At 48.3% G+C, this 12,550-nt stretch overlaps 1 protein-coding gene across 4 annotated transcripts; it reads left to right on the plus strand.

Annotated features, from left to right (window-relative positions):
• The first annotated feature begins 6,470 nt into the window (after positions 1 to 6,470).
• Positions 6,471 to 9,640, plus strand: LOC105046117 (GDSL esterase/lipase At1g71250). Of its 4 annotated transcripts, XM_010924625.4 has the most exons (5): positions 6,471 to 6,781; positions 6,887 to 7,314; positions 7,401 to 7,662; positions 8,515 to 8,766; positions 9,369 to 9,640. In XM_010924625.4, exons 1-4 carry the CDS (start codon positions 6,532 to 6,534, stop codon positions 8,763 to 8,765), a joined length of 1,191 nt encoding a protein of 396 aa, XP_010922927.2. In that variant the 5' UTR covers positions 6,471 to 6,531; the 3' UTR covers position 8,766; positions 9,369 to 9,640. The 4 variants fall into 4 exon arrangements, with proteins under 4 accessions (XP_010922927.2, XP_073113138.1, XP_073113139.1 ...); XM_073257037.1 differs by having other exon boundaries at positions 8,515 to 9,640; XM_073257038.1 differs by having other exon boundaries at positions 6,923 to 7,314; positions 8,515 to 9,640.
• Positions 9,641 to 12,550: the final 2,910 nt, after the last annotated feature.

Here is a 12,550-nt window from a genome sequence, read left to right on the forward strand (position 1 = left end):
TAGGGCTCTTTTTGGCCTTTCGTCTTTCTATGCATACATTTTTTTTTTGTTGTTTTGTTTTGCTATCGTCATTTTGTTTTTCTTCCTTTAGCCTTCTGGGCTTCGTGGTGTATATTTCGTAAATGGAATAAAAAGGAGATTTTGTGTTACCTTGTCCACGTACTGTGTTGAATCGTCACCTGTCGAACTTCTTTCATCTTTTGACTTGTCCGACTTTGACGTCGCTTGGAGGTGTCCAGCCACTGCTACGCCGACTTGCTTTTCTTGTCGTCCATGGCCATAGGCTCGAGCTTGATGGTCCGAACTCCGTATTACCTCGAAGGCGTCGCTGCTTTCTTGACCTGTGTCGAGAGCCTTCTTAGAGGCCGGGGATGTTTGGTGGGAACTTCCCGTCTTTGTTGAGGCGAGGCTCCTTAAATTTTTGATGCAGTTTGTTTTTCGTCTGTTGCCGGCGTTATTCGCCGCTTTTCTTCTTAGTTTTCCTCCTCTCTTCAAGTGAGGATCCTCCCCTTACTTTTTGAGGGGTCACGTAGAAGTGTTGAGGTGCCATTAAGAGAACTTTTTCCTTTACCCAATTTTGTTGGGCGGCCGAGTTTTTGTTATCGTCGGGACGAGGTTCTCCTTCTGTTCTTGACGTAGTCGATCTCAGCTTAGGCTAGGACGAGGTTCTCATCCTGTTCTCAACGGGGCTGTGGGGGCACATAAGGATCGTTGCAAGGGCCTCTCCCCCCACCCGGTCTAAAAGAACCGGACCTTCGACTTTGCTCATGTTAGGTAGAGATTTTTCTCCTGTCCCTAACAAGGCTGTGGGGGCGCATGTGGGCGTTGTAAGGCCTCTCCCCCCATCCGATCTAAAAGAACCGGACCTTCGACTTTGCTCATGTCAGGATGAGGTTCTCCTCCTGTTCCTGACATGGTTGTAGAGGCACATTAAGGCGTTGTAAGGCCTCTCTCCCCATCCGGTCTAAAAGAACCGGACCTTTGACTTTGCTCATGTCAGGACGAGGTTCTCCTCCTGTTCCTGACATGGCTATGAGGATGCATTAGGGCGTTGTAAGGCATCTCCCCCCATCCGGTCTAAAAGAACCAGGCCTTTGACTTTGCTCATGTCAGGATGAGGTTCTCCTCCTGTTCCTGACATGGCTGTGGGGGTGCATTAGGGTGTTGTAAGGCCTCTCTCCCAATCCGATCTCAAGATAATCGGACTTTCATTTTAGTTATGTTAGGATGAGGTTCTCCTTCCATTCCTAACATAACCTTGTTTTAATTGTTTGAAGGGGTTATCCCCAGTCGTAACAAATCCATGCCAAATGGGAGAAGCATGCAAAGTCGAAAGGAATTTAGATTCAGGGCAAAGTCGTAAGCGATACATTTACGGGTTTTTCGAGTTTCATGGTCGTGGAATGTCTGCTCCTCCTTGAGGCCCTCCGGCGATGGAGTCGATGGTCCCAATTGGAGGCCGATCTCCGGCTGCTCCTCCCTCCTTGGCGGTTCAGGTTGCGGCAGGGCCCTTGGCCGATCTTCTCTACCCTCGGGCCGACGTCGGATGAACCTGTCGAGTCGATCTCGCCGGATGAGGTTCTCGATCTCGTCTCGAAGCTGGATGCATTCCTCCGTGTCGTGACCGTGGTCGCGGTGGTAGAGACAGAACTTGTTGGGGTTGCGCTTCCCGGGGTGTGTGCGCATCCTCTCTAGCCTAGGGAGCTGCTTCCTGACCTCCATCAGTACCTGGGTCTTCGAGGCATTGAGGGGGGCGTAGTTGCAGAATCTTCCCGGTGGAGAACCCCGCCGAACCCCGCGATCCGGATTTCTCTGCCTGCGTACCCGAGTTGGAGTATGGGCACGCTTGTGCCCAGGAGGGGATCGAGAATGCGGCCGAGCTTCTCTCGACCTTTTTTCGACTGCGGGCTTACTCGAGTCTCTCACCTGCCGCTCTCTCGCGGTCTCTTCATCCTTCATTTTGAAGGCTTCTTCCGCTCGGGCGTACCCTTCAGCCCGAGCCAACAAATCAGCAAAATCCCTGGGGTACTTCTTCTCCAGGGAGAACAAAAGGTCATTCTTCTGAAGGCCGCCCTTCAGAGCGGCCATTGCGACTGATTGATCCAAATTTCGGACCTCCAGCGCTGCGACATTGAAACGGTTGATGTAGGCCCGAACGGACTCCCCTTCCGTCTGCTTGATATTGATGAGGGACTTCGAACCCTTCCGGAGGCGCCGGCTGCTGACAAAATGGGCCACGAATTGGTGGCTCATCTGATTGAAGAAAAAGATGGTACCCGACTTCAGTGTCGAGTACCAATTTCTCGCCGCTCCCTTCAAGGTGGATGGGAAGGCTCGGCATAGAATGGCGTTGGGAGCACCATGAAGCAGCATCATCGTCCGGAAGGCTTCCAGATGATCAACCGGGTCCGAAGTCCCGTCGTAGCTTTCGAACTAGGGGAGTTTGAAGTTTGGTGGGATCGGTTCCTGCATGATCATTTGAGAAAAGGGAGGGTCAGTGCAAATATCCTCACCATAAGCGGGGGGAGCGTGGCGGAGTTCTTCGATCCGTCGGTTCATCTCGTGGAGTCTTCGGTCCAGAAAATCCTCTCGACTTCGGGTCTCGAGGGTCCTCTGACAGAATGGGGGCAGGGATCTTCCAGGGGTGGAGTCGTGATCCGATTGGGGGCTCTCCACCCTCGGGTTCGTCTTCCCAGGAAAGACGGGACGGCTGGCCCAAGTGATCCGTCCCACCGCTGGATTCTGGTATTCCGGTGACACCCTTTCCAGGCGCATTGATGCCTGCGGCTGCTGCTGCTGCATGGCCTGCACAGCTTCAGTGAGGTCTCTGACCTGCTGCGCTAGCAGATCAAACTGCTCCGCACCGACCGCCATCATCGTCGTCGGAGGAGGAGGTTGGGAAACAGGAGGTGAGGCCGGAGCCTGAGATCTGGCCGCGGAGGCCGTGGATCGTTGCGTGGACGCCTTGTGGGGAGGCATCGAGCAAAGATCAAGTGGAGGAAGGAAGAGAGGACGTCGGAAAAGATGCCCGGGGGCGGTCCCGTTGAGCGCTCCTTTAAGAACAAGGATACTGCGAAGACACAGACCCCTCCTTCTAGCGCCAATCCTATTGGTGCAAAAATCCGCCTGCGTCGGAGAAGCTGGAGTCGAGGGAGTCGCGGTCGCCGCTGGGACCTGCAAAAGAAGTCTAAACCGGAGGTGGGGTTGCTCCGGCAAGACCCTCCGACGCTCAAGTCAGGTCTCTGCCTCAACAAGAATGGAGTGCTCGAACAAAAATTTTAGCAGAGTTTCTAGGTAAAAAATGAGAGCTTAGAGAATAACGTATCTGGGGTCCCCCTTTTTATAGACGGAGGGTGCAACAGACTGATAGCGACGTTCATAACCGTCTGGTAGTGGGCCGCCCATAGTCAGGAGAAATTTATTGCGAAGGGTAGTGGAGCAGAATCGTGGCTATCGCCGTAGCTCGCCACGTGGAATCAATTACGGGGAGTGGAGCGGCGTCTGTTGTCGTGACTCGTCAGGGAGTGGTGGAATCGCACCGGATCCGCTGTAGGGGGTGGAGCAGAATCGTGGCCGTTAGTACGGCCTGCCAGGAAGTAATGGAGCTGCATAGGGTCCACTGCAGGGAGTGGAGCAGTGTTATCTGTTACTGTGGCCTGCCAGGGGGTCCAGACTTGTCGGTCGAAGTTCGATCGGAGTGTCTGGCGGAGAGGGGTGGTTAGCTATCCATTTGAGAGGAGCCCGGAGTCCGGCTCCCGTAAGAGTTCGGACGAAGTCTTCCTTTAGCCGAAGTCGGGGACGAGGTCCGGCTCCCGTAGGGGTCCGGGCGGAGTCTTCCTGCAATTAAAGTCAGAGGCGAAGTCTGGCTCCCGTAGGAGTCCGGACAAAGCTTACCAGCGGTTGAAGTTGGTGACGGAGCCCGGCTCCCGTAGGAGTCCGGGCGGAGTCTGCTTGCGGTCGGAGTTGTGGGCGGAGTCCGGCTCCCGTAGGAGTCCGGACGAGGACTGTCTGCAACCGGAGTCGGGGACGAGGCCCGGCTCCCGTAGGGGTCCGGGCGGAGTCTTCCTGCAATTAAAGTCAGGAGCGAAGTCCGGCCCCCGTAGGAGTCCGGATGAAGCTTACCAGCGGTTGAAGTTGGTGATGGAGCCCGGCTCCCGTAGGAGTCCGGGCGGAGTCTGCTTGCAGTCGGAGTTGTGGGCGGAGTCCGGCTCCCGTAGGAGTCCGGACAGGGTCTGTCTGCAGCCGGAGTCGGGGACGAGGCCCGACTCCCGTAGGGTTCCAGGCGGAATCTTCCTGCAATTAAAGTCAGGGGCAAAGTCCGGCTCCCGTAGGAGTCCGGACGAAGCTTACCAACGGTTGAAGTTGGTGACGGAGCCCGGCTCCCGTAGGAGTCCGGGCGGAGTCTGCTTGCAGTCGGAGTTATGGGCGGAGTCCGGCTCCCGTAGGAGTCCGGACGAGGTCTGTCTGCAGCCGGAGTCGGAGACGAGGCCCAGCTCCCGTAGGGGTCCGGGCGGAGTCTTCCTGCAATTAAAGTCAGGGGCGAAGTCCGGCTCCCGTAGGAGTCCGGACGAAGCTTACCCGCGGTTGAAGTTGGTGACGGAGCCCGGCTCCCGTAGGAGTTCGGGCGGAGTCTGCTTGCAGTCGGAGTTGTGGGCGGAGTCCGGCTCCCGTAGGAGTCCGGACGAGGTCTGTCTGCAGCCGGAGTCGGGGATGAGGCCCGGCTCCCGTAGGGGTCTGGGCGGAGTCTTCCTGCAATTAAAGTCAGGGGCGAAGTCCGGCTCCCGTAGGAGTCCGGACGAAGCTTACCAGCGGTTGAAGTTGGTGACGGAGCCCGGCTCCCATAGGAGTCCGGGCGGAGTCTGCTTGCAGTCGGAGTTGTGGGCGGAGTCCGGCTCCCGTAGGAGTCCGGACGAGGTCTGTCTGCAGCCGGAGTCGGGGACGAGGCCCGGCTCCCGTAGGGGTCCGGGCGGAGTCTTCCTACAATTAAAGTCAGGGGCGAAGTCCGGCTCCCGTAGGAGTCCGGACGAAGCTTACCAGCGGTTGAAGTCGGTGACGGAGCCCGGCTCCCATAGGAGTCCGGGCGGAGTCTGCTTGCTGTCGGAGTTGTGGGCGGAGTCTGGCTCCCGTAGGAGTCCGGACGAGGTCTGTCTGCAGCTGGAGTCAGGGACGAGGCCCGGCTCCCATAGGGGTCCGGGCGGAGTCTTCCTGCAATTAAAGTCAGGGGCGAAGTCCGGCTCCCGTAGGAGTCCAGACGAAGCTTACCAGTGGTTGAAGTTGGTGACGGAGCCCGGCTCCCGTAGGAGTCCGGACGGAGTCTGCTTGCAGTCGGAGTTGTGGGCGGAGTCCGGCTCCCGTAGGAGTCCGGACGAGGTCTGTCTGCAGTCGGAGTCGGGGACGACTCGTGAGGGTTAATCCCGTTGAGAACTTCGGCTGAGGGTATTTTATACCCAACACTTCTCTTGCATGCCACAACCACCCCCCAACCCTCGACTTCTTTGCCCCAGCCCCCCGAAAGTCACATCTCCGGCACTGCCTCCGGCCTCCCTGCTGTCCGCGCCATCCGCTACATCGTCCCCTAGCCCCCGGGCGAAACCGCACCCAACGCCCTTCGCTGCCGCCTCCATCGCCGCCTTCACCCACCCGCACCGCTGGTCTCCTGCACCCCACCCCCCACGGTCGTCCAGTATGGCACCGCCAGCGAAAACTAGCGTCGCTTGATCCCGTCGAGATCGATCTTTCCCTTCTTCGTATCAGACAAAAAAAAAAGAGGAGAGAAAGAAACCATCGACTCTACGCCGTGTCCTCCTTCTTCTCCGTGCAGTGACTGCAAGCTGCCATTCTAGGAGGCGGCAGTGGCTTCGACAGCAACATCTAGGCAGCTGATAGTGCCGGATGCGGCTCGCCGATGGCTTGATTAACCAAATAAATAAAAAAAAAGGGGAGAGGAGGGGTCGTCGGATCTCGTCTTGCTGATGTTTTTCTCTTGCTTCCTAATGGCTACCGACGATTGACGATTGGAAGACGGTAGTGATCCATTGATTCATCGATTTTAAAGTCACTGTCGATCAGATTTTGTGAAGGAAGATACCGATTTTGGCTCCTCCTCTTTTCGCTGCCCATCGTGAGGAAAAAAATTATTTAAATTTTTAAAAATATTTTTATTCAAAAAAATTATTATAAAATTATCAAATATATGATAATCTATGTAGTTATCTTTTTTTTTGATAATTTAAATTATTTTATAAAAAATAATTTAAATTATTAATTTAAAATATATCAGATGTAATAATCTGATGTGATTTTTTTATATTACTAGCAATCTGGGTGCATCGCTGGCCACCGAACGCAACCAGGCTAATATGACCATGTAACCGAGGATCATACGGGAATTGTCTTAAATACCTCGACCACAACGGTAATTTGGCCATAAGAAGAATTCGTAAATTTCCACGATCCAATCCTCCCCCGTTTCAAAGAATATTTCCCTCCAAAATAAAGAATCGAGAGAGAGAGAGAGAGCGAGTGCGAGAGATGGGACGAAAGCTTCTTCTTCTTGCTCCGGTTTTCGCTCTGGTTTTCTTCGGTAGATTTTTTCCCAGAGAAATTCCGGACGCCGCAGCGGCGGCGGCCGACGCGGCATATCCGGCGACCGCCCTCTTCGTGCTGGGTGACTCCTCCGTCAACTGTGGCGACAACACCTTCTTCTACCCCCTCCTACCCCTCAACTTCTCCTCCACCTTCTGCAATGGTTCCCACCACCGTCTGCTCCCTGATCTCATCGGTACCCGCGCCTGCTTTAATTTACTTCTTTCTAAGCTTTCTTGATCGGAAACCCCAAGATTTGATCTCATTGCAAGAAATTAGGGCTTGCTTTCCCCAACAAAAGGGACTGATTCGAAGCTTTCCGATCCGGCTGTTGCAGCCGAGCGGATGGGGCTGCCGCCGGTCACGCCATTCTTCGGCCTGAACGGGACGGCAGCGGCGATGATGCGCGGCGTCAACTTCGGTTCGACTCCAGCGACGATCGTCTCCGGCGTCCTCGACGGCTGGCTGCGCGGCTACGACCGCTTCCTCTTCCAGAGCCTCAGCCAGCAGGTCCGCCAGGTGTTCGAGATCCTCCAGGTCCTCCAGCTCGAGCTTGGCGCCTCCGCCGCCCGCCGCGCCGCCTCATCCGCCCTCTTCATCCTCTCCTTCGGCAAGGACGACTATGCCGCTCTCTTCTCCCGCGGCTCCGAATCCAACCGCCTCGCCCCCAAGTACGGACGGCGCGGATTCGCCCGCCTCCTCGTCTCCCGGCTCATCCAGGCCATCAGGGTAACAACCTATCTCTTGCTCGCTCTTCCATGTGGTGCATCTGATGGATGGCTGTGATTTGAGGTGATGTCGATCGGATGGTATAGGATCTTTACGACGCGGATGTGAGGAGGGTGGCGGTGATGGGGGTGGCGCCGCTGGGATGCGCGCCGCGGATCGTGTGGGAGGGGGCGTACGGGTTGGGCGGACGGGATTGCGTCGAGGAGGTGAACGAGATCGTCGCGGAGTACAACGCGAAGCTCTCCGCGCGGCTTCTGAGGCTGAATTCGGAGCTGGCCGGCGCCGAGATTGTGTTCTGTGATGTATATGGCGGGATGATGGAGATCATCGCCAACCCACGGATCTATGGTACCCACTTTTGGCTCTTTTCAGCCACTTCCTATGAGTCATCTTCTAAATCCTCTTAAAATTTAAGCCATTAGCCATATTACTATTGTTCTCTTGTGTTGCTTTAATGAGCTCCAATATAGTAAGTTCGGTGATATTATTTTTCCTTATAATACATAGCATCTTATGGTTGCACAATTGGCTGGTTATGCTATTAACTTGACATATAATGTAGGAAAATAAACCAAGGCACTTGTTTGTGTGAGGAGAGAAGCAAATGCAAGGCGAGAGGGGTGATAGAAACCATAATCTCGAGTCTTTTTAAGATTAATGACTATTCAAATGATGACTTCTAGTATGTATGGAATCTTTGTATGTTTCTCAACCTTTGTCCTTCATCCGCATCTCTTGAGCTTGATTTTGAAAGCATGTAACTTTCTCATTCCGCCTTTATAGCCTTCTGTTGGACGATGAACAGACCTGGGAAGAAAAAACAAAAATGAAAAACAGTTATGGAATGGGCATTAAGCAACATGTGATGGCTTCTTCTTCAAAATCTTATCTTGAGGAGAATTAATCAGTAAAAGTAAAAACCAAAAATTTTGGTTATCTGAACCGCATAACCAATAAGACTTTGTGGTGCTGCACACCTCTTTTAAACCCACCTATGTGTGATCAATGTATGAGCAATGACTGTGCCAACTTGATGACTCAGAAATTTTCTGTCTTAATCCTCACAACCAGTAACAAGTGCGCAACGAGTGTGGTTTGGCAGTTGGGATAGTCAAATTGTGGTGAATTATACATGATCATGATTTATGCTTTTTTTGGGCTAAAGTTTCTAACCTTAAAAGATGTATGCAACTCGATCAGGTTTCAAAAATGTAAGGGATGCATGCTGTGGGGTGGGCCGGTTTGGGGGGATGATAGGGTGCTTGGCCCAGGAGATGGCATGCACAGAGCCCAATAGTTATGTGTGGTGGGACCTCTACAGCACCACCGAATCCGCGAACTCTTTGCTTGCTAACTGGTCATGGTCGCCGTCTTCTGAATCTCGCCAGCAACTCTGCAAACCTATAGCCCTGCAAGAGCTAGCTTCCATATCTGATAGCGAGGCTCTTTAAGGTAATACTTGTTGGCTTGCTACAAATGCTGTATATATCATGCATTTTACCTTGTTCTTACTGCTACTATCCTTGTGACAAGAAAATATGAGAATTCTTTGGTTGTTTAGTAAGAAAAGGGAATGGAAAATGTTTTGTGTTCATCAGAACGGATCTTCCTATCGCATGCATGAAAATTCAGTGGGTGGGGTCATTAGGTTTGGAAAAATAGATATACTTAGGCCCCACGCATCCCACGATTTGATAAATAAAACCTTATAAATTGGACTTTGATGAGTAACCCTTGTCTTGGGAATGATTGAGAGTTACTTAGCTTGACCAACCTGTTGTACACCATCTCAGTAATCTGGAAGTATGACAGCTTTCCATGTTTTCTGATTTAGAATTTTAAGGAATAAGCTAGTACAGTGAGTTGAGAAGCAGTGTGCGCCAACCTATTGCTTACTTTTATATAGAGCTTACCCAAGAACTTAGTTGGTGGCGATGCCCTTCTATGGAAGGAGAGTGTCCCTATAGAGCTGTTAATCCGTTTTCAGCTTACAAATCATTTTATAAAAAACTGGAACAGCTAACTTTTATTGTTCTATTGAGCCACAAGAACAGGACAGCAGGGGAATGGGTGCCCTAGGACTTAGAGAGGACAGCGGCAGATGGTGGCCAGGATCAGATCAATGATGACAGATGATGGGAAGGATCTAATCAATGGCTCCGATACCATGATAACAGAAACAAAACAAAGGAAGAAAGAGAGGATGAAATTTCTGTATATTGAGTTGTAAGTTTATGATAGTATGTACAACCATATATGAGTACATTGGTATATACAACCTAATTGTGTAGCTAATAAAGGAAAATATAGCAAATCTCAGCGAATATTGAGTTCACAAAACAAGCTCCATCCTTTAACAACTATGGTTGTAACTTAAAAGTCTAACTGTATTTATCTTCTAATGTTGAGAGTTTGATCAGTAGAGGGGTTTAGGAGTTCTCTCAAAATGATAGTTCCGTTTAGGGGTAGATGTCTAAATGCAAGCATCTTTTTAGCTTCACTTTCTAGTTGGTCAGCTATACCAGCAGAATTCCTAAGGAAACACCGATCACATAATAACACCTAGTGTTCCCAAATGCGGTCATGCTCTGATAACCCAATGCCAATAGGTAGCCCTGGAGAAATTCATAGAAAGATGTGAGAGAGAGAGAGAGAGAGAGAGAGAGAGAGAGAGAGAGAGCTTTGCCTTGCTTCTCACCTTGTTAAGTACTGGAAGTTTTATAATTGATCATCTTGGCAATGTATATTTGAAGTAACTAAGCAGGTTGAATAGGATAGCTTGGATTCACATATCACAACTTCATGGCCGTGAAATTCTTGCATTCTTACATAGGTGACATTTCTAGTGGATTCTGACAATCAGTGTTGGATTGGCTCCTTAAAAAGCCCGAAAAATATTTCTCTTTGTTTATCAACATTGTGCGCTTTAGATGTCTGGTTGGTCGGTTCAACTAATATGTATGCTTTTGTACCATCAATGAGGTGCAATGCTATGACCTCCAAATATGAGTGTATTAACTACTTTCATTTGCCTCAATATCTTCTGTATATTTACTTATAGATGAGGTAATTGTATACTGATACGTTGATAAGAGATATTTGAAGGTCTGGTAAACCATATGTGAGATACTAATTACTCATCCATACACCTCTATGGTCAGATATTGGTGGCTACTAGGTGACTATTGTAAAATATGGCTGCTTCATCAAAAGAAACCAGCACATCTTTCTTGCACATCAGACTAGTTACTTGCTACGGCAGTCAAGTAACCTTTTTACAAGCCTAATGAATGGGTTGTTACAAGCTTCCACAAGCAACCTTTATTAGCCTTTTTCATTTTCCTGTTCTACAGTAACCAGCCAATTGAAACTCAAAAGGACTTCTCTAGGTTTGAAACTGTTAAACTTCAAACCTCATTGCAGTTTCAGCTTTAATGAATCTAAACAAAACTTGGTACTTCTTAAGGCATATCTTAGCACCATGAATCTCATTGATTGAACCAAAAAATTGGTGGTAGATATATACCTGAGAGGATTGGCTGAATGGTGTTTGGCAAGACCAAGATTGCCATTGGCTAATTTAAATTGTTTTTAAATGTAGCACTTCAATTACTCCGAACACTGTATGTGCTGTTACACATTAATCTGAAATTATTTTACGCTAGTGGTCATCTAAACAAAAATGAGGAGAAACAGCTACAATTTGTATAGATAAACAAGAATTAGATGAGATTTAGACATAGAAAGAGAAATTTTAGAAAGCAGGGGAATACCATATCATGAGTTGCTTTCGTTTTCATACAAATGATTATTTTTGCATATCTTCAAGAGGAGCAACAAGGTAGAGTAGAAATAGTACAGATCTTCTTATAGCCTTCTCAACACAAAGCATGATAATACAGACTCAAACCCTTATGCTTGAATATGAAAGGACATTGCTTCTAACTCTTGCCTGCTTTATTTTGCAAGCCAATTTGTAATGATGGGAAACTAGAATCATCATGGAGATGGAAGAAGATAATCATGCAGCTTGTGAAGATGGCAACTTGGCAAAATATAATAGCATACTTTTTCAGAAAACATTGCCTAGGAGACAGAAAGCATCTGTCTCTGTTATTGACAATGCATCCATTTCAAATAATGGGGTTATGGTGAAAGCTATCTTGCTTTTCGCCTTCTATCATAAATATTTTATTATTACATTCAAATACCAAGTTAAAACACATGGCCTAGTATATAGTTAAGTCCAAGTTTTAACGTACAAAAGTTGAGGAAATTGGTTCATGGAATGTTGCCCGCCCTTTTTTCCCCTCTAATTCTATAATCTGTCTCTGAAAGATGGGAAGGCACCAAACTATTAATCTATCATGAAAATGTGCAATTCCTCGGTGATGCGATAATAAAGTTGCACAAACTGCCATAATCGAGATATCAATTTCACCATATTTTCAGTTCATTCCATATTTAAATTAACAACATGCCTGTATATACTTTCAAAGGCCAACTTAAAGGCATTAGAAAAGTAGCAACAAACAAAAATATTCATCAACAATTGATTTGTTTTTTCTTCAACAATAGTCTTTGAAATCCTTTTAAAGTTTTACTAGTTTTAACATATCTAATAAAAGTAGAGAATGATAAATCAAATTTATCAAAATTCTGCTTGAGCTAATTTTAGTCTTTTCATTTCATTTACCATTAATTTCCTGGTTTCATCATTTTCATTCCAAAAACTATACAAAAAATCATATAAACAAATAAAACCCTAATAACCAAATAGGGCCAGAGTCAAAGCCATAAGAACTAAAATTGTAGGTTTCAATTAAAGGACCAATGTAAGACAAAGCGAAAACTAGTTACCCTTCAGTACAAAATGACTCAAATCGATTTTTGCTGGCTTTGCCAATCTTTCCTTCATAAAAAAAGAAAAAAAAAAAAGAAAAAGTTTGGACAGGGCTGATCAGATCCATTCATTTTTATTTTATGTCACTGCCAACTTCCTCTGGAGGTAAAGCTTGCTAATTAGTTCTTTATGTATGACATTTTTCACATTTTCTTGAGAGATAAAGGAAAGTAAGAAGTGAAAATTCATATGTTCTAACTCTAATTAGGCACTTAGAAATACTGATAAGCACTACCAGGGGATATCTGGAATACATTCATTTTTGTTAGTAAGAAAAATGTATTTGAAAGAGGTATCTTTGGTGAAGAAGTGATTTTCCAAAGGAAATTATAT

Source organism: Elaeis guineensis, chromosome 5 (genome assembly GCF_000442705.2).
Source record: "Elaeis guineensis isolate ETL-2024a chromosome 5, EG11, whole genome shotgun sequence".
In the NCBI taxonomy this organism is placed as follows: Eukaryota; Viridiplantae; Streptophyta; class Magnoliopsida; order Arecales; family Arecaceae; genus Elaeis; species Elaeis guineensis.